This window comes from Mauremys reevesii, linkage group 18 (genome assembly GCF_016161935.1).
Source record: "Mauremys reevesii isolate NIE-2019 linkage group 18, ASM1616193v1, whole genome shotgun sequence".
Classification (NCBI taxonomy): domain Eukaryota; kingdom Metazoa; phylum Chordata; order Testudines; family Geoemydidae; genus Mauremys; species Mauremys reevesii.
Window position 1 is genome coordinate 31,112,270 of NC_052640.1, and position 22,191 is coordinate 31,134,460.

The 22,191-nt window shown below is 45.7% G+C and overlaps 1 protein-coding gene across 11 annotated transcripts in view; it reads left to right on the forward strand.

The window, feature by feature from the left end:
• Window positions 1-22,191, forward strand: part of MTMR3 (myotubularin related protein 3) — a 193,862-nt gene that overhangs the window by 159,918 nt on the left and 11,753 nt on the right. For all 11 annotated transcript variants that reach the window (XM_039504652.1, XM_039504654.1, XM_039504644.1 and 8 more), the window contains 8 exons: window positions 8,946-9,151; window positions 9,375-9,506; window positions 12,690-12,801; window positions 13,566-13,761; window positions 14,119-14,304; window positions 16,435-16,605; window positions 17,914-18,059; window positions 18,819-20,217. In XM_039504652.1, coding sequence (XP_039360586.1) covers window positions 8,946-9,151; window positions 9,375-9,506; window positions 12,690-12,801; window positions 13,566-13,761; window positions 14,119-14,304; window positions 16,435-16,605; window positions 17,914-18,059; window positions 18,819-20,217 — 2,548 coding nt within the window. The remainder of the gene's footprint in view (window positions 1-8,945; window positions 9,152-9,374; window positions 9,507-12,689; window positions 12,802-13,565; window positions 13,762-14,118; window positions 14,305-16,434; window positions 16,606-17,913; window positions 18,060-18,818; window positions 20,218-22,191) is intronic.

Here is a 22,191-nt window from a genome sequence, read left to right on the forward strand (position 1 = left end):
GCCGGTACGGAGGATGCTTCAGTGCCTGCACCGGATGTCCAAGCTTCTCCGGCCCCCAATGTTGCCCAGGACCAGGAGCCACTTCCGGACCCACTCGTTCCGAGGCTATCTTCCTCCTCTTCCCCAGACGAGGCAGTAGCGGGCACATCCACATCGGGTCCACCTCCCATTGACCTTCGGTCACATCAGGACCTCCTCCGGTGGGTGGCACAGAACATCAACTTGCCCATAGAGGAAGTCCCGGAGGTGGAAGACCCTGTCATAGACATCCTGTCAGCGGAGGCACCCACCCGCGTGGCCCTCCCTTTTATTTGTTCAGTCCAGGCCAGAGCAGATACTATCTGGCAATCCCCGGCTTCCATTCAACTGACTGCCAGAGGGGTTGAACGAAAATACATGGTGCCCTCCAAGGGCTACGAGTACTTGTATATACACCCTGCTCGTTAGTTGTACAATCTGTTAATGAGAGGGAGCACCATGGCCAACAAGCCCCTGCCCCTAAATCTAAGGAGGCCAGGCGCATGGACCTATTGGGCCGAAAGGTCTATTCCGCAGGAGGCCTCCAATTAAGGGTAGCAAACCAGCAGGCCCTGTTGAGCAGGTACAATTATAACACCTGGCAGTCAGTGGGTAAGTTTTCTGAGCTGCTGCCTCAGGACTCCAGACAAGAGTTCTCAGCATTGTTGGAGGAAGGCAAAAAGGTAGCACGTACCTCGCTCCAGGCCTCGCTGGACGCTGCAGATTCGGCAGCTCGTACAGTCGTCTCGGGTATAGCGATGCGGCGGATTTCGTGGGTTCAGGTGTCGGGCCTGCCACCTGAGCTCCAGTACACTATCCAGGACCTCCCATTCGATGGCCAGGGCCTATTTTCTCAAAAGACAGACCCCAGGCTGCAGAGTCTGAAGGACAACCGGGTGATCATGCGTTCACTCGGAATGCAAACCCCTCAGACCCAGAGACGGTCCTTCCACCCCCAGCCTCAGCGCCCTTACCCCCCGCCCAGGCCGAGGCAGGACTTCGCTAGGCGTCGAGGTCGCTCTAATCGCAGACGACAGTCTGGACCTCAACGGGGCAACAATAATTCTGGTTCTGCTAAACCATCTGCGGGACCCAAACCAAACTTTTGAGGGTGCGCCCGAGAGCAGCATACCGATGACCTCCCAGGATCCCTTTTTGTTTTGCAACCGCCTTTCTTCCTTCCTCCTTGCGTGGTCCCAAATCACCTCGGATCATTGGGTCCTTCGCACGGTGGAGTTGGGATACCACCTGCAGTTTATTTCAACCCCGCCCTCCGACCCCCCCTTCCTCGTCCCTCTTCAGGGACCCCTCTCACGAGCAACTCCTCTTACAAGAGGTACTCAAGCTCCATGCCATCGGAGCTATAGAGGAGGTACCGGAGCACTCAAGGGGCAAGGGGTTTTATTCATGATATTTCCTTATCCCCAAGGCGAAGGGGGGCCTTCGACCTATCCTGGACCTGCGAGGACTGAACAAGTTCATGAAAAAGTTCAAGTTCCGCATGGTATCCCTGGGGACCATCATCCCTTCCCTGGATCCCGGAGATTGGTACGCCGCTCTCGACATGAAGGACGCATACTTCCACATTGCCATCTACCCTCCGCACAGATGGTATTTACGGTTTCTGGTGGGCCGCCAGCACTTTCAGTTCGCAGTCCTCCCCTTTGGCCTCTCCACGGCCCCGCGGGTGTTTACAAAGTGCATGGCTGTAGTCGCGGCCTCCCTCCGCCGTCGTCGAATCCATGTTTTCCCATACCTCAACGACTGGCTGATTCGAGGGACTTCGGAGGCACAAGTCACCACGCACGTGCACATCATCAAGAACCTGTTCATGAGTCTAGGCCTGCTACTCAACCTAGAGAAATCCACTCTAGTGCCTATGCAAAGAATAGAGTTCATCGGGGCGATGCTAGACTCCACTCTCGCAACAGCCAGTTTGCCTTTGCCTCGATTTCAGGCAATTGTCTCCCTCATACAAACGCTCCAACACTTCCCGACAACCTCAGCTCGCACTTGCCTCCGCCTCCTCGGCCACTTGGCAGCGTGCACATTCGTAACAAAGCACGCCAGACTACGCATGAGACCCCTTCAAACTTGGCTCGCCTCGACATACCACCCAGGCAGGGACGCCATAGACATGATACTTACCATCCCATCGACCGTCCTAGCCTCCCTCAACTGGTGGAGGTCGCAGTCCCTGGTGTGTGCGGGCCTCCCGTTCCATCCGCCGCAACCCTCCGTGTCCTTAACAATGGACGCATCATCCCTGGAGTTGAGAGCGGTCCGCCTGGCCTGTCAGGCATTCCAGAATCAGTTGCAGGGTCGTTGTGTCTCGGTCTTCACAGACAACACAACGGCCATGTATTATATAAACAAGCAGGGGGGAACTCGATCCTCCCCCCTTTGTCGGAGGCGATTCTACTATGGGACTTTTGCATAGTCCACTCAATAGACCTGGTGGCATGCTTTCTCCCAGGAGTCCGGAACACCTTGGCAGACCAATTGAGCAGATCCTTCCTCACTCATGAGTGGTCCATCCGCCCGGACGTCCTCTATTCTGTCTTCCAAAAGTGGGGGTTTCTCCTCATAGACCTTTTCGCCTCCCGGCAGAACCAGAAGTGCCAGCAGTTCTTCTCCCTGCAGGGTCGCTCTCCAGGCTCCCTCTCGGATGCATTCCTGATCCCGTGGAACGACCACCTCCTTTATGCCTTCCCTCCATTTCCGCTTGTCCACAGAGTCCTCCTTAAACTCCGCAGAGACAAGGCTAGCCTAATACTAATTGCTCCGGTGTGGCCGAGGCAACATTGGTACACGCAGTTGCTCGACCTCTCAGTAGCGGATCCGATCCCCTTACCACTCTGTCCAGACCTCATATCCCAGGATTTCGGCAGGCTTCACCACCCGGACCTGCAGTCCCTCCATCTGATAGCATGGCTCCTCTCTGGTTAAGCCAATCAGAGTTGTGCTTTTCGGATGCGGTGCAGCAGGTCCTATTGGGGAGTAGAAAGCCTTCCACGCGAACAACATATCTCGCCAAGTGGAAGCGCTTCTCCTGTTGGTGCGCTCAGCGGGGATTCCTTCCGAGTCAGGTGTCCATCCCCACTATCCTGGACTACTTATGGTCCCTTAAGGAGCAAAACCTGTCAGTCTCGTCTATACGAGTGCATCTTGCAGCCATTTCCGCCTTCCATCCGGGCGAGGCGGGCAGTACAGTCTTCTCTCACCACATGGTTTCCAGGTTTCGTAGAGGGTTGGAACGACTGTACCCTCAAGTCAGGAGACCTACCCCTACCTGGGACCTGAACCTCGTGTTGGCTAAGCTCATGGGTCCCCCCCTTTGAGCCTTTGGCTACCTGCTCGTTGCTGTACCTCTCCTGGAAGACGGCCTTTCTCGTCGCTATTACATCGGCAAGATGAGTTTCGGAACTTCATGCTTTCACTGCAGATCCCCCTTACACTGTCTTCCATAAGGACAAGGTACAGCTCCGACCACACCCGGCATTCCTCCTTAAAGTGGTTTCTGCGTTCCACGTCAATCAAGACGTTTTCCTCCCTGTTTTCTTCCCGAAACCGCACTCCTCGTGTCGGGAACAACAGTTACACACGGATGTCCGTAGGGCTCTCGCGTTTTATATTGAGAGAACCAAGCCCTTCAGGCGGTCTCCTCAGCTCTTTGTGGCCGTCGCTGACCGAATGAAGGGTATGCCGGTCTCCTCCCAGCGAATTTCTTCTTGGGTGACATCATGTATCCGGGCATGCTATGACTTGGCGCATGTTCCCGCTGGACATCTCACTGCCCATTCTACTCGGGCTCAAGCCTCCTCTGCCGCCTTCCTGGCCCATGTGCCCATTCAGGAAATTTGTAGGGCGGCTACCTGGTCTTCCATCCACACCTTTGCGTCCCATTACGCATTGGTTCAGCAATCTAGAGACGATGCTGCCTTTGGCTCAGCGGTCTTACGCTCCGCGACGTCTCACTCCGACCCCACCGCCTAGGTAAGGCTTGGGAATCACCTAATTGGAATCGATATGAGCAAGCACTCGAAGAAGAAAAGACGGTTACTCACCTTTGTAACTGTTGTTCTTTGAGATGTGTTGCTCATATCCATTCCAAACCCGCCCTTCTTCCCCACTGTCGGAGTAGCCGGCAAGAAGGAACTGAGGGGCAGATGGGTCGGCAGGGGTATATATTCGGCACCATAGCGGCACCACTCCAGGGGGCGCCCAGCCGACCCACCGAGTGTTGCTAGGGTAAAAGTCTTCCGACGAACGTGCACGCGGCGCGCGCACACCTAATTGGAATGGATATGAGCAACACATCTCGAAGAACAACAGTTACAAAGGTGAGTAACCGTCTTTTTTTCTGCAGTTTCATACCAGAGCTCTGAGCAGTCATACTGCTCTCTTACATACAATGCAACTCCCCCACCTTTTCTGCCCTGCCTGTCCTTCCTGAACAGTTTATATCCATCCATGACAGTATTCCAACTTTTAACTACAACGTTAAACAAGGAGTTACTGTAGATCAGTAAAACAGCATGTTCAACAGATACCTATATATATTGTGGCTAGGGAAACTTAAAATTAAACATTTTATTTTAATTACAGAAAAACACGGATTTTTATGATTTTTTTATCAGAGAATTTGGGGTGTTTTTATCACATAAAACTAGGATTCCTGATTATAATGGAAACGTATTTTCTCCCTGCATGTGGGTGGTACCTATTGTAAATCTGGCTCCATTCCAATGGTCTCTCCTTTGCTTCTAGTAATAGTTGCTGTTTTTTCTTTTCAGTATATGAATGTTATTTGAACTAATTACAGAAAGTGCTATCAAAATATAATTTGAAAGTGCAGTGTGCCTCCACTTCTCCCAGAGTATATTACAATCTTAGGATATGGCAAATGTGAAGCCTAAACAGGTTGTCAGAGTTTCTTTAAACATTTAGCATGAAGCAGCCTGTGCCAGCTACTGGTTTGGTCTAGTAGGGATACTACAGTGTTTGTTATCTGTAACAAGCAGTTGACACAAATTTAATAACCCTGGGAACACATTTTAAACAAGTTCATTTCATCTGCCTGAACATGTCTCAGGGTGTGTGTGTATACTGCAGTTAGACATCCACGGCCGGCCCAGTCCAGCTGACTCGGGCTCACAGGGCTTGGGCTAAGGGGCTGTTTGATTGTAGTGTAGACACTCTGGCTGCAGCCTGAGCTCTGGGACCCTCCCACCTTGCAGTGCCCTAGAACCTGGGCTCCAGCCTGAGCCCAAGTGTCTACACCACAATTAAACAGCCCAGAATCGAAGCCCCGTGAGCCTGAGTCATCTGGCACAGCCCAGCTGCAGATTTTTAATTGCAGAATGGACATACCCTAAGAAAGTTGAGGTCTAGGCCAGGAGTTCTCACAACAATTTTTTTTGGTGGCCGCACTGACAATTTTTTCCTAAAACACTTAATTAATTTTAGAAAAAAACAAATGTGCACAGATTCACATCCAAATCATTGTAACGTATATTTATAGGGTTTTTTGGCAGACTCAATAACAAAAACAATGCTGCCTCCCTCTTGGGGCCCCCCTCCTCCCATGTAGGGCTTAGTGGGTCCTGGGGCTTGCTGTGAAAAATGATATTTGTATATTTGTTAATATCACAGCACATTTAGTAGCTGCCTGGGAGGCTATGGAAAGTGATAAGTGATATTAACAAACATACAAGTATCACTTTTCACAGATAGCTAATAAGTCTGCTGTGAGAAGTGATACTTGCATGTTCGTTAATATCACTTTTCTCAGCAAGCCCCAGGACCCATTAAGCCCTGGATGGTGGGGGCCGAAGAGGTTAGGCAGCAGGGGCCAGATGCAGTGGTGGGATGGGTGCGGGGCAGGGGGGCCCCAGGGCAATGGGTGGGGGTGGATGCAGAGCTGCGGAGGCAGCAGGAGCCCAGGGCAATGGAGGGGGGAGTGAATGTGAGGCCAGGAAAGCAGCAGGGTCCTGGGAGAGGGGGATGGATACAAGGCCATGGGAGGCAGCGGGGTCCAGGGACAATGGGGGTGGATGATGAGCCCCGCTGTTGCGTGGCCAGAGCCAGGGCCTGGTGTCTGCTGCCTTGCAACCAGGGCCAGGGCTCAGTGCCCATGGCCAGAACCCAGAGCTGGGGACAGGAACTGCATGGCAGAACCCAGGAATCGGAGCCTGCTGCCCTTGATGGATGGAAGTGAGAGTATGTATCCCATTGGCAGCAATCGGATGCACCAGCACTTATAATGACATTTGCCTTTTTGTTATTTTCTATTTAAAAAAACAAAACACTTTTGAATTTTTTGTTTATACAGGCAATGGAAGTGGTTCTCCAGAAGCTTGTTTTAAAAACATGTTTGTGGTGGTCAGATGCCTTCCCTTTATATCAAAATCTTCACTTTATTTGCAATAAAATTGAAAATTAGTTGAGACTTTAAAGTAAACTGTTGTTCTTATATACAATGATTATATAGACTTTGAGAAATTTTGTTGTAAATAAACAAAACTAGTTTTACTATGAGTTTGTCATTGCCCAATAAGGACCAGATAAACAGCCACTTTCAATCACTCCTTTCTTCAGTGATCTCACTGTCACATGACATCCTATATTGATAATGTCACCTCTCTCCCTGACTTTCTAGTCCTCTGCACCATTATGCATATACAGAGCTTTTATACTATCAGAGGGGTAGCGGTGTTAGTTTGGATCTGTAAAAAGCAACAGAGAGTCCTGTGGCACCTTATAGACTAAGGGCTTGGCTACACTTACAAATTTGCAGCGCTGCAGCAGGGTGTGAAAACACACCCTCTCCAGCGCTGCAAATTGCGGCGCTGCAAAGCGCCAGTGTGGTCAAAGCCCCAGCGCTGGGAGCGCGGCTCCCAGCGCTGTACGTTATTCCCCACACGGAGGTGGAGTACGGACAGCGCTGGGAGAGCTTTCTCCCAGCACTGGCACTTTGACTACACTTAGCGCTTCAAAGCGCTGCCGCGGCATTGCTGCCGCAGCAGCGCTTTGAAGTGTAAGTGTAGCCAAAGCCTAACAGATGTATTGGAGCATGAGCTTTTGCATGCGTCTGACAAAGTGGGTATTCACCCACAAAAACTTATGCTCCAATACATCTGTTAGTCTATAAGGTGCTACAGGACTCTTTGTTGCTTTTTACAGAGCTTTTATAGTTTGTCACTTGCATTTTAGAGGCAGTAGAAATATCCCAACAACAAAGAGTATTTTATTCTTTAAAGTCTGCTTGATTTGACATCTGTAGCAAATTTTACTGCTGAGGTGCTTTTTTACTTACAAACTAAATCTTGCACACATCCAGTTCTAGGATCCTGCTAACCCTTACTCACACAAGCAGTCCTTACTCATGCATATACATCCACTTAGGTCAATGGAACTGCTTGAGTGAGTAAGGACTTATCACATGAGTACAGGTGTTCAGACTCAGGCTCTTTATTTTCCATCACAACACTTTTTTTCTTTTGACTGATCTGTCCTCATGAAGCATGTGAGAAGTTTAGTTGCAACACAACACTGCATACAGGGAAATCTTGTTTCTTCAGCACCATCACCAGCCTGGTACCAGAAGCCCCCAGATTCAGGAAATGTCTGTGTTACTTTTTAAACAACTCTTGTCATGTTGTGATCAGTGTTGAGAGGCTACAAAGGAAACCCCATCCACCTGCTGTCTGTTAGAGAAATGGTAGTATGTGTCATAAACGAATCTTGAGAAAGGGGAGTAGTCCTGTGAGAGACAGGGCAGGGAAGAATATAAGACGGAAAATTCCCCTCATGCTTTTATAGGCTCCAATCTAGTTTCTTTTATAATTACTCAGAAGCATTTCTCTTCACTGACAGGAATGTGGAGGGTATATCTATACTGCAATAAAACACCTGCAGCTGGCCAGTGTCAGCTGACCTGGGAGCCTGAGTCAGCTCACCTGGGCCAGCCACAGGTGTTTTAATGTAATGTAGACATACCCTTAGTCAATATTTTCAAACAAGGCGCATATAACAAGCCTCAGAAAGAGCCAAGCTATAGATATTTAACATCCCTTGTGAAAAGGTGGGAAAGGAGCTATTTTCCTTTTGCCAGTGCAGTAATACTTGCAGTACAGAACCATTGCAGAATCTGTATGTCTTTACAAGAACACCCAGGGCACAATGACGGCTCATTGACACTGTCCATTGACACTGTCCATGCACAGAAATAAGTCTTCAAGTTATGCTTAGGCATAATCATACAGCAGGCACACCAAGGTCTACAGGCTCTTCTTATCAGAGGCATTGTACTCCCTTCAGACCTAATAATTGGTGTGTGCTCTAATTAGATAAAGCCCTCCAAAACTAAATCTTGGACATCACCCCCCTTCTGAGATCTGGGGTTTGTCTACACTGCAATTAAAAACCTGCGGCTGGCCTGCACCAGCTGACTCGGGTTCATGGGGCTCAGGCTGCAGGGCTGTTTAATTGCAGTTTAGACGTCTGGGCTTGGGATGGTCTCAGTGCTCGGGCTGAAGCCTGAGCCCGAACAGCTGCACTGCAGTGAAACAGTTGTGTAGTCAGAGCCCTGTGAGTCTGAGTCAGCTGTCACAGGCTAGCTGCTGGTGTCTAACTGCAGCCTGGGTACCAAAAGTGACTTATATTTGAATGTCATATTTAATCTTTTCATATTACAGCAATTGAGTCAACTATCCTACAAGCTTGGAACACATTCCTATGGAGCATCCTTGGATTATATATATATCTGTAGGATATATGTGCCTCTAGAACACTGATATGATGTAAAACTCTGCAGCGAGCTAGTTAATTCCCAATGTTCTATGTGGTTTAGTTTCTACTGATTCTTTTATTTAGGGTGCTATTGTGATGGGTATAGTTAGCTGTTCTTACTCTTTCCTGTGTAGGCACCAGTGTAATGGGGCAGTAATTTCCCGTTGTGGACAGCCCGAGGTCAGCTGGTGGGGCTGGAGAAATGCAGATGATGAACACCTTGTCCAGTCAGTGGCCAAAGCATGTGCCTCAGACTCTAGGTCAAAAAGCGGCAAATTAATGAATGGAAATTGTTCCAGAGACTTCTCCAATGGAGGGGACCTCTCTGATGTGGAATTTGGTGAGTTCATCAGCCCATTCATTCCTGAAATGGCTAGAGCTTTGTATGGGAGTGTGATCTTCTGTGTATAGTATAAGATATGTGGGAGTGACTGCATGTTTACAGAGTGTGTAGGATTCCTCTGCACAGTGCATGCACATTGTGGTTCCTGTATGACTTTGTTGCAGATACTGTCAAAAGTATTTGTTTAATTACTGTTTGGTTGTCCTTTTTCTTTCCATAGATTCCTCAATTTCTAATGCTTCAGGAGCAGAAAGTTTGGCCATCCAGCCTCAGAAGCTTTTGATCTTGGATGCACGTTCTTATGCAGCTGCTGTGGCTAACAGAGCCAAAGGTGGAGGCTGTGAGTGCCCAGGTAAGTAGTGTTTGCTCTTATGTCAGTTTATATATCAGCTTGACAACGCTCTGACTGGGATGATTTAGTTGGGGATTGATCCTGCTTTGAGCAGGGGGTTGGACTAGATACCTCCTGAGGTCCCTTCCAACCCTGATATTCTATGATTATATGAAGGTAGTCAAAAGGACAGATACACATTTAAAGGGACATGGGGCTTGTCTTCAGCAAGGGGTTTTGCACCACGAAGTGTAGTTACAACAGTGTTGCAAGCCTTTAGAGTCACATGGATGCAAGTCAAAACTTTACACTGATGTAATGCATTGAATGAAAGTTTGTATCAATATACCTATCATGGAGCATGAAAATCCAGTGTAGTCAGCCTGTACTTACTTGAAAGGGACAGAGTTAGTTGCCAGTTGATGCTGTGCTTCAAAGCGTAAGACTAAATTAGTAACAATACATAATTAACATTGAACTGTGTACAGTATGTTGAATAGTCTTTCTTCACTGAATCAAATATTTAAACTTACATGCAATATGAAAACACACTAAAGATTAATGTATAGATTAACTATAAAAATACAAGAGAAAACCCAAAACAAAACTCAATAAACCATAGTGGGTAATAGTGTTGCAGGATTGTTATACATGGGGAAACTTTTTTGCAGAGACACAGCACTCTTAGTATTTCTGGAACAGCTCCCATATACAAATGTAAGTAAAATACTTACTTATCCTGCATTTGTGAAGTTTACCAAGGATTATTACATTCCATGTTCTTTGTCACCATTTGTGAATTGTGGGTAGTATGAGCAGGAAGCTTTTTGATGACCATTAGTAGATGGGAATACATCCTGGTTAAATTCCATCATTGGAGAATATGGGAGAATACCAGATAGGAAAATTACAGGTAGGAAAGGCAAAGCTATTTCAGTAATATCTAAGGTGGCCCTCTGAGATCTTTGACCAGAATAGCTGCACTTAGGGGCATAGCTGCCGGTGGTGAGAGAGGGGCCTTAAATGTCCATATAGCTTCCAAAAAGTATAAAGGAACTCATGATTAATGGAATGAAATGTCTAAATGGAAAGCACAGTGCAGTACAGTAACTTATCTTGAGTTTCAAGATGAGGATACTTGAACAGTTTTTAGGAAATTTCCAGACAGCTATGTTAGCTTCATTAAATGTGATACCCAAATCTTGGTCACATTTTTAATAAAATACAGTTAATCCAACAGTACACTCTGGAGACGAAGTCAGAATATTAAGTGTAACAGCCTTTGTAAGGAGCAGTTTGTTGACCTTTCACAGACCATATGCTTCATCTTCAAATATTGATGACTTCTAAAAATAGTTTGGATAATGTCTTCATGGCTCAGAAAGGGCCACAATATCCCTGGCTTTAGCATGGTGATTAGAGGTGGTAGAGGAAAGGTGCCGTCTTCCCAGCTCTACGCAGAGGCCAGGGCTTGTGCGCTCCATGCACTCATAGGATGCAGTCCTTCCTAAAGAGGTCCCTGAAGAAGAGGGGCCCTCCACACTGCCTTTGGAGCTAGCAAGGCATGGCAGGGAGGGCACATTCCAGGAAATGTTTCATCCTGTGCACTCTCCTGCACATCAGGGAATTTGGTGGGGAGCGAAAGATGGTGCCTCTTGGAGCTCCACTTGGGGCAGTACTGCTCCACACCATTCCCAATGTAGATCACTGGCTAAATGGCACGATCTGGTTCTAATGTTTAGCCTGAAAGATCTGGGATGTGCATACAATATTATTTACGTTCGGATCAGCAATTAACCCTGTTGAATTTTGTGGATCTCTCTCCTCAGTTTGTAGCAGAGTAAAAGAGTATACAGTCAAAGAGTTGCACACAATATTTACTGGCTTGCAAATTGCACCAGGCTGTGTGGGCTAAAGGATAGATCTCCAGGAGCTCTGGGATCCAATTTATGTGGTCTATAGATGCAAGCACAGAGTTGGAGGCATCTGTTAAAGGTGTGTGAGTGTGAGATGTGCCTGTGGTCCAGGAAGAAGACCATACTAATAGGCCACACCTGACAGAACTGCAGCCTGATATTATTTAAAGTCCATTCCCTCAGGACATAGAGTGTATTTCATATGAGGCAGTTTATTTAATCTGCTAATCAACTGGTCAGATGCATAGTACAGAAGTAAGATAAACTTAGGGATGGTCATCTAAAGGGCATGATCCTGAAACATGCTGAGCCTGAGCACTTCCTATGAGTAGGGGGCCCTATCTGCACTGATCCTGCCAACCCATCTAGGGTGAGTAGTTTTAGTATAGACTACAGGTTTGTCCAGAGGAAAGCTTCTTAGGACTTGCACAAATAGTCCCTTCCATTCTGTCTACTGCAGCCTTGGGTATTTCTCATCTGAGTGACACTTGTCACTTCCACAGAGTAGGTGGAGTGAAGTAAGTAACCTCTTTGGTCTTCCCAAGAGGTAAGGTGAAGTAAATCATCTTTAATTTTAAGGTTTAAGGACAATCATGAATTGACAGTCATTTTCAGATTGCTCAGTCTTTTTAGAGCATTGTATAACTTCTAGCAGTGTAATACCACTACCCCTATGGGGAGCTGTCTGTGAACTGCTTCTTGTGGTATGAAATGGAACAGTAAAAAAAAAAAAAACCAAACAAAAAAACCAAATACATTAAAAAACCTCAACAACCTTTTGCCAATAGACGTCTCTCCAGACGTAAACACTGCTACTGTCCTGGCCTTGGCCCCGGCTCTGGCCCTCTGCTTAATAGACATTGCCAGACATACACCAAATTGTGTGCTCGTTCTGTTATGGTGTAAGTTAGTTTGGAAACCAGTTCTGCAGAGGTGAAAAGATAATGCATTAACCTGTTGTTTCACCCAACAGCAGACAGCAAGGAAGATTCAGAAGTCTGCACAGTGACTTAGATCTCCATCATAAATTCAGTAGAGAAACAAGCACATGTATTTTCTTTATATTGTCACAATAGTTACCAGTACTTTCAGTTTTTCCACCATTTGTTGTAATGTCTGAAATACCAGCTGAAGTCCAAGCACAATTTTTTGTGTGCAGGAGATTCGGCTAAACAGCACTATTTCATCAGTCCACAACTGCAGCAGTTTGTTTTTATAGAAAAGCTGCTTTTTTAACTTAATATTCATGTTTTTAATTCCTCCTCTTGGTTTTTATAATTTTCTACAGAGTATTATCCAAATTGTGAAGTGGTGTTCATGGGGATGGCAAACATCCATTCTATCCGGAAGAGCTTTCAGTCGCTGCGCTTGCTCTGCACACAGATGCCAGACCCAGGAAAGTAAGTGGGCATTTGAGGTTTTTTCTTTCTTAAATTATATTTTTGTGTCTAACTCTCATTCTTCCCCTGATATTTTCTAGACTGAATTAAGCAGGTGTTTGTTCTTCCACAGCCTTCTCATTGTAAACATGCTACTGCTTAATATAGCTTGAGCCAAAGGAAGTTACTGACTCATTAATTCTAAAATGGAGATAGCAAATGAAACTGGGATCAAAATTGGATCCTTTGCTTTAATATTAGCGTATATTACTGTCAGGTGGGCTTGGTTAATCTCACCTGTGCATCCTGCAATATTTCAGCTTTCCCCTGATTTTGTAGAACTGCTATTGTAACATGCTATCTAACCCCAGAGGTGTGTAGCAGTCTGACTTTCCTTTGAAAGGCACTAGTGTTGCTCCATGAACTTACCACATTCCTAATATCCTCACCCTGGAGACTCAGCCCATCATTTCCATGATATAACTGACCTCCAGTGACAATAACTGTGAGGGGTCTTCTGACTGTGAACATTCCCCAGAACACTGCAGCATTTCAACCCTCTTTCCTCTAACAGTTTCTCCTGGTTCTTCATTTGCTGCCATGAGCCTTTCACATTCACTAAGTAGATTTAATTTAAGTGAAAAATAGATTCAAGGAAAGCACTCATTGTTTAGTACTATAATGGGAGTTTAAGTATGATCACACTGATTTTTTTTTTAATTCAAAGATCTCAGCTGGGAAACATTAAAAAGAACATAAACTATCCTCCCTTGGTTTTTCTTTAGTTGGTTATCAGCACTGGAAAGTACCAAATGGCTGCAGCACTTGTCTGTGCTTCTGAAATCTGCACTATTGGTAGTGCATGCAGTAGACAGAGACCAGCGACCAGTCTTGGTGCACTGCTCGGATGGCTGGGACCGAACCCCACAGATAGTGGCACTGTCCAAACTGCTGCTAGATCCATATTACAGGACCATAGAGGTTTGTAAACCATCCATTGATGCATGGGAGGATGGCTGAGTTTGGGTTTCTTTGCAGATTAATAGGGAAGGCCATGAATGATTGAACTCAGGTTTCTTCAGCTGAAAATGTACTAATGTTATCACCAGTCCTGCTGAATCTGATGGATGCTATTGAATGATATGGTGGGTTAATTGTGAAGGGAATTAAATAGAAGAAAAGTAGGTTGAAAGAAAACATGGTTAATTCTGAAAAGAAACCAGGTATATTAAGCATGAATACTTCCCATGAGAAGTTTCAGACTGTGTCGTGGAAAATTGTTACATTTGGACTGACAAAAAAATCTGGAGACCTTCAACTACATTTTCTTTCCCGCAGGGTTTCCAGGTGCTAGTGGAGATGGAATGGCTGGATTTTGGCCACAAGTTTGCAGATCGCTGTGGCCATGGTGAGAATTCGGATGACCTAAATGAGCGCTGCCCAGTATTTTTACAGTGGTTGGACTGCGTCCATCAGCTCCAGAGGCAGTTCCCTTGCTCTTTCGAGTTTAACGAAGCATTCCTTGTGAGTTGTGGCTTGAGAGATTACTGTTTTATTAAATACTTCTAAACCAGTAGACAGAGCTAACACACTGAATAGCCCTGAGGGGTTTCCGATTTTCCCATCTACCTTATATCACAGTGCAGTCTGATAAACAGATGTGACAACTGTTGAGCCTTGTCTGACAGACAAAACCACTTGTCTTCATGGAATCTGCGATCAGTTCTCTCTGAAAGCAGGGATGGGGCCTTCTAGGACTTCCTTTAAACTTTAAAGAAAGAAAGAAATCATGTCCTGGATTCAAATATCCACAGAATAGGGACAGCACAGGTAATGACAATGCAAACTTCCCCAGCACTTCTCCGCTACACTATTTCATCCTGACCTGGAGAGGATGTCTCTAAGATCAAGATGGAGTTTCCATTCTCTTTCTCTGCTAAAACTGCCTAGAAAGTGTGGCTTTTCTGTTATTGACAACTGTCCTCTGAGAAGTTTGGCTGAGACTATTCAAGTCGCATCTCAGGGCGACCAAGCCAGTCACACTGTTATTGTGTCACTAACTACATGAATGGATTTGAACTGACAACCTAGAGGAGAAAGTTTCTATAATGCTTCACCAATTGCCTGAGTAATTCCATCTTCTGGTCTTTTTAGAGCTGGAGGCCCTAATCCAGCAAAGCAGTTAAGCACGTGTTTAACTTTTAACACGAGTAGTTCTGTTGAAGTCAATTGGACTATTGACATGCTTAAAGATAAGTACATTTGTAAGGGCTTTGCTGGATTGAGGTTATTGTGTGCAGTGAGCTACAATCTAGATTGGATGAGCTTCCTGTGTTTCCATTTGTGCCACAAGACAGAAGATGGCATGGACTGCACTCTCAGCAAGTTTGCGGATGACACTAAACTGGGAGGAGTGGTAGATACGCTGGAGGGTAGGGATAGGATACAGAGAGACCTAGACAAATTAGAGGATTCGGCCAAAAGAAATCTGATGAGGTTCAGCAAGGACAAGTGCAGAGTCCTGCACTTAGGACGGACGAATCCCGTGCACTGATCCGGTTAAGGACTGCTAGGCAGCAGTTCTGCAGAAAAGGACCTAGGGGTTACAGTGGATGAGAAGCTGGATATGAGTCAGCAGTGTGCCCGTGTTGCCAAGAAGGCTAACGGCATTTTGGGCTGTAGAAGTAGGAGCATTGTCAGCAAATTGAGGGACATGATCATTCCCCTCTATTCAGCATTGGTGAGGCCTCATCTGGAGTACTGTGTCCAGTTTTGGTCCCCACACTACAAGAAGGATGTGGAAAAATTGGAAAGAGGGGGCTGGAGTACACAACTTATGAGGAGAGGCTGAGGGAACTGGGATTGTTTAGTCTGCAGAAGAGAAGAATGAGGGGGAATTTGATAGCTGCTTTCAACTACCTGAAAGGGGGTTCCAAAGAGGATGGATCTAGACTCTTCTCAGTGGTAGCAGGTGACAGACCAAGGAGTAATGGTCTCAAGTTGCAGTGGGGGAGGTTAAGGTTGGATATTAGGAAAAACTTTGTCACTAGGAGGGTGGTGAAGCACTGGAATGGGTTACCTAGGGAGGTGGTGGAATGTCCTTCCTTAGAGGTTTTTAAGGTCAGGCTTGACAAAGCCCTGGCTGGGATGATTTAGTTGGGGATTGGTCCTGCTTTGAGCAGGGGGTTGGACTAGACACCTCCTGAGAGGACCCTTCCAAGCCTGATATTCTGTGATTACCTATTCTTGCCAGCTCTGTGCTTTTTTACTTTATTGATGCTATGTGATAACTGTGTCAAAAATTCCCTTCTCTACCATATTCTCTAGGGCCCTGGTTTCAGTACGTAAGTTTTAGACACAGCATGTAAATAAACATGCAATCTTTATGTTCTATTTCCTCCTAACATTTTATATAGTTCAAATATGATGGTGCATAATGGAGAGGAGCCCATTGTGCTGCTATGTTCTTGTCATTAGCTTTCTAAGAAGGCATGCAAAAAATGCTAAATAGATTTATATGGTATCCTTCACAAAAGCCTTACATAGACAGCCTCACATGAATGGTAGATGAATTGCCTCTTAAGCATAAAAGTTGCATCTTTCACATACACCATATGTGCTGCCATATGACTCTATCTGTATTGGTCTGTACAGGTCAAATTGGTGCAGCACACCTACTCTTGCCTCTTTGGTACATTCCTGTGCAACAATGCGAAGGAGAGAGGAGAAAAACATACTCAGGAAAGGACATGTTCTGTCTGGTCTCTGCTGCGAGCAGCAAACAAAGCCTTCAAAAACCTGCTTTACTCCTCCCAGTCAGAAACTGTATGTATCATTCATTCCCCACCACCTGTGGGAGAGTCCCTTTAGGGATTCTGCATTACAACTGTGGGAGTCAGGGAAAGTGACTGTCCCAAAAATATCCACCTCAAGGAAGCATCCCAGTTATTCCTGTGGGTGATGATTTGACTTTGCTTCTTCCATGATGTATTGCCTAAAGATAACTGTGAAACTCCTTGCCAGAGGATGTTGTGAAAGCCAAGACTATAACAGTGTTCAAAAAAGAACTAGATAAGTTCATGGAGGATAGGTCCATCAATGGCTATTAGCCAGGATGGGCAGGGATGGTATCCCTAGCCTCTGTTTGCTAGAAGCTGGGAATGGGCAACAGGGGAAAGATCACTTGATGATTACCTGCTCTGTTCATTTCCTCTGGGGCACCTGGCATTGGCAGCTGTCGGTAGACAGGATACTGGGCTGGATGGACCTTTGGTCTAACCCAGTATGGCCATTTTTATGTATATTCTTATGGATATTCCCCCACATACCCAGTGGATAGTTACCATTTGAGTGCCATAGCAAGGTTTTATGTTTGAATAGCCTTAGCTTAACCTCTGCTATGCCATGCACTCCCACACCACCAAAGCCATCTTTCTGAAGCATTTACATTACATTGTCTTCAGCAGACCACTGGGACATACCAAATGCAGCCAGAGAGAGTATCTCTATGTCAGATATATGCTGTATTCCTTGTAATAAAATATTTTGTGTGCTTGACAAGATATGGTTACCAAGAAGAGATCTCTGTCAAGTTACACTGGGGGGGGTTAAGAGTTGTCATAAGATATCTTAAACTCCCAGATAATTTTGTCAAAAAACTGGCATAACAAAAAATGTTATGGAAGACTTTGCACATATCTAATTTAATCACTTTCACTTTTTCAATTAGTTCTCCCATAGTAATAAACTCTCACGAGGGACTTGGGGGAGAGAGGCACTGTCGTCTTTATGTATATTTGATAGAATAATATATTAGGCATTCAGATATTGTAGTGATGGGCATGCTATAAGAACCTGTAGAGAACTGTTAAAATGTCACCGTGTTTATGGAAATAAAGATTTTTCTAAGTTATTTAAACCCTTCCCCTCCCAAAATCCCCATATCTGAAGGAAAGGATAACAACTTGATAGCTACGAGTAAATTATTAAAAATGCCATTGTTGCTGCTTAGACCCCAAATCCAGTAGAACCTCTGGACTGTGAACCTGAGCTGTAAAATTAGAGTAGCAAAATTCCTGGAGAGAGACAGGTCAATGTTCCTAAACATGAACATTTCACATTTTCTCTTTCTAGGTGCTGTATCCAGTGTGTCATGTGCGTAATTTAATGCTCTGGAGTGCAGTTTACCTACCATGTTCTTCCCCTTCCACCCCTGCTGATGACACCTGTGCCCCTTACCCAGTTCCAGGCTCCAGCCCTGAAGATCAGTCTCTGGGCAGGTGAGCCTAGAGCCCAGAAATCCCATCCTGTAAAGTAAGATCAACAGAGAATGTTGTGAGATTTAGGGAGAGGAGCACTTGGTGTGGGAGGGAGGTGTGAGACTGTTTAAATGACTAACAAAACGCCCTGTGTGGTCATTTCAATTTTGAAAGTATTCAGCTTCCTGGATTGTTGTGTAACAAACACATTAGAGCAGAAAATAGGTTTGAAATAAATGAACAGATAAAACACAGTTCAGTATACGGAGTATGCCCAAATAACATCCCAGGTACTGTCCCCAATTGCAGAATTTGTTCTGCTTTGGTGTACTGCCTCTGTATTGTGGAGGCCAGAAAACATGGGATATGGCACCTTCAGGGCTGCCTTGCATTCGTTGTACACACTGCTTTTTTTCTTTTATTCCATTCATGTAACTACTGCTTCCCTTGTCTTTAGAGAAGCCTTTTCCAGTAAGATGATTCTGGGTGCATGCTAGTTAGGAAATGAAGCTTTGGTGTGGAGGGATGATTCTGGGAATGCTGAAGATTAGTTGAAGAAATTTTCTTGATGGAGAGAGAAGGCCAGATGGGACGGTGCTGGAGCAGCTTTGACCCATAAATGATCAGACTGAACTGTTAGATAATACTGTAGTGCACTGCAGAACATCACAGTAGTGAGTGACTGGTTGTGATTTCAAAATGAGGAAGCTCATTAATAATAACCTGTGTAATTAAATATTTTAAAAAGTAACTTTTGATTCTGATTTTGTACCTCTGTAGGCTACCAAAGACGAGATCGTTTGACAATCTGACAACGGCCTGCGACAGCAACGTGCCTACGACTAACCGACGTAGTAGTGATCCCAGCCTAAATGAAAAGTGGCAAGAGCACCGTAGGTCCCTGGAGCTGAGCAGCCTTGGCAACCCAGGGGATGATCCATTTGATGGGGACAGCCTGAGCAAACAAGGCAGGGCTCTTGTTGGAGCAGAGCTTTCTGTTGCAGCTGGCGTGGCAGAGGGACAGATGGAGAACATTTTGCAGGAAGCCACCAAAGAGGATGTTGGTCTGGAGGAGCTCTTGAGGGGTACCCTGGAGACAACAGGCAAAGAGGATGAGGAGGAGGTTATCCTGGGTAAAGAGAACAGAACTGAAAATCTTGATGGGTATGTTGATGGCCTCTATGAAAAGACTGAGATGGATACAGATACTTTAATAAACAATCCAGTGTCCAATCCACATTCAGTTTCACAAGGTTCTTCTGAGCTTAAAAGACAACAGGAGGAGCCTATGGATCTCAGTAACAGTATCCAGAAGTTACTTCAGGTGAAAGGACTACAAACTATTCCCTTGGAGAGTACTGTAAATAGTGACATTCAGAAGAATGTGGAGGGAGGTGTTAGTAGACTTCATATAGAGGCAGAGAGCCCTCCATTGCCCATCACAATCCAACATGAGGCAAAAACATCCAACATGGAAAGTTCTACCGAAACCTTAACCGAGAATGGAGCAAAGCAAGAGCTGATTCAGAAAGGCCCTTGCCACGGACCTCATCTGATGGACAACAGTGCTGAAGAACTTTCTCAAACAACTGAAAACAGAACTGAGGGGGAAAACATGATAAAGCTACACAGACTGGGAACAAAAGTAAACAGGACTTCTAACAGCAGCAACACACACAGCTCAATGCCTTCCCCTTGTGCCTTGCCTTTAGCTGAATGTAAAGATGAGATTGTGTGTAATGGGGAGCTGGAGACTGAGAACAAGGTGACAGAGAAACCTGCAGGGTTTAGTATTACCCAGAAATACCCTGCAGCAAATGGACACTGTGTGAATGGAGAGGATGATAGGATCAAAGCCTCTCTGAGCCGGCAGGTCTCTACAGCTAGTTGTAGTTCTGCCCAGTTTCACTTGAGGAACTTGCACCATAAGTGGGTGCATGGCCATTCTGGGAGGCAACAGACAGTTTGCAGCCCAGACCAACCCACCAGGAGCCACTTGGATGATGATGGGATGCCAATCTACACTGATGTTATCCAGCAGCGCCTGCGTCAGATTGAAACTGGGCATCAGCAGGAAGTAGAGATATTGAAGAAGCAAGTGCAGGAGTTGAGGAGCCGGTTGGAGAGCCAGTACCTGAATAGCTCACTACGTTTCAATGGCGATTATGGGGACGAAGTGGTAAGTGTAACGGTAATTCAGCCACTGCTGACAATAGTGGATTGGTTAATCACAATTCTGGAGCCCACAGTACTAAGTCATCTGTTTGGTAAGAAATTTGTTGTTTGGTTAGACAGTGAATTTTGGTTATGGTAATATTTTTTTTTTAAAAGTCTCAGTCATGTCATGAGTGCAGGGGACTGGAGTAGATGACCTCTCAAGGTCCCTTCCAGTCCTGTGAGTCTGTGCTGAAAAGGGCATGCTGTTCTCACTTTCAGGTGCAATCTCTTTATCATGAAAGTGCAACTTACAAATGTAGATTTTTTTTTTTTACATAACTGCACTCAAAAACAAAACAATGTAAAACTTTAGAACCTACAAATCCACTCAGTCCTACTTGTTTAGCCAATCACTAAGACAGAGAAGTTTGTTTACATTTACAGGAGATAATGCTGCCCACTTGTTATTAACAATGTCACCTGAAAGTGAGAACAGGCATTCACATGGCATTATTGTAGCCAGTGTTGCAAGATATTTATGTGCCAGATATGCTAACTATTCATATGCCCTTTCATGCTTTGACTTGTAGATTATCTTTTTTACAGTGCAAATATTTGTAATAAAAAATATAAAGTGAGCTTTGTATTCTGTTATAATTGAAATTAATGTATTTAAAAATGTAGAAAAACATCCACAAATATTTATAATAAATTTAAATTGGTATTCTATTGTTTAACAGTGCGATTAAAACTGTGATTAATCGCTACTATTTTTTTTAATCTTGTGATTTTTTTTTAATTGTTTGACCGTCCTAATTTACACACACCTTTGGTGTGCTGTGGAATGGGGCTAATCACGGTGTCTTTACATAGTTTTTGCTGTGCTCATAAAATGGTTGAGAGAACTTTTTAAACATTTACATATAATTTATTGGGCCAGATCTATAGGACTGGCTGGGATGATTTAGTTGGGGTTGGTCCTGCTTCGAGCAGGGGGTTGGACTAGATGACCTCCGGAGGTCCCTTCCAACCCTAATTGTCTATGATTCTATGACTGGCCCTTTGGTCCTTGGCATAATTCACAGGGAGGTGGGTGCAAAGGTGGTTGTTCTGGGAGCTGGGAACCACTGAGGCACAGGGATGTGGGCCGTGTCCCCTTCCCTCAAAGATGTGGCCTACACTAGGCTCAGTAATGGTGGCGACTTAGAGTTGTTATGCTGCCTCTGCCACCCAGGGATTTCCCTTAGAAAAGTGCCGGTAAACAGGTCCGGCTTTAGGCTGATTCACCTGATTCCCCAGAATTGGACCCCGCGCCTAAGGCGCCTTTTAAATTTTTTTTTACTCACCCCGGGGGCGGTCAGCTCCGCCGGGGTCTTTGGCGGCTCCGCTCCTCCGGCCGGAGCTCTGGCTGGACCGCGGCAAGCCCCGTGGCCCCACTCCCCCGGCCGGACCACGGCAAGCCCCGCGGCCCCGCTCCCCTGGCCGGAGCTCCGGCTGGAGTGCAGCAGTCCCATGGCCCCGTGACCCCAACCGGAGCACGGCAAGCCCCGTGGCCCCGCTCTCCTGGCCGGAGCTCTGGCCGGAGCGTGGCGGCCCCGTAACCCTGGCCAGAGCGCGGCAAGCCCTGTGGCTCCACTCTCCTGGCCGGCAATCCGAAGTGCTGCCGAAGACTGGGAACGCTGCCCGGTGAGTACAAGCCCCTTCCCCCAGGAATTGGGCCCTGCACTTGCTAAAGCCGGCCCTGCCGGTAAAGCCAGCTTTACCAGCATTAAAGCTTCTCAAAGCAGCTAGAGTAGGACCTGAATCTTGAGCATAGTTTGAGTGTAGTATGTTTGCTACAGCTAGACTACATCATGTATGTAGTTGTTGCAATATTATGGATACTATAAAAAGATTACAAATTGTGTAGTATCCACAAGCTTGTAATTGTAAATATATAATCTATAGGTAAAGCAAATACATTGGGCACCTGTGGGTGTGGTGAATTTTTAATTAA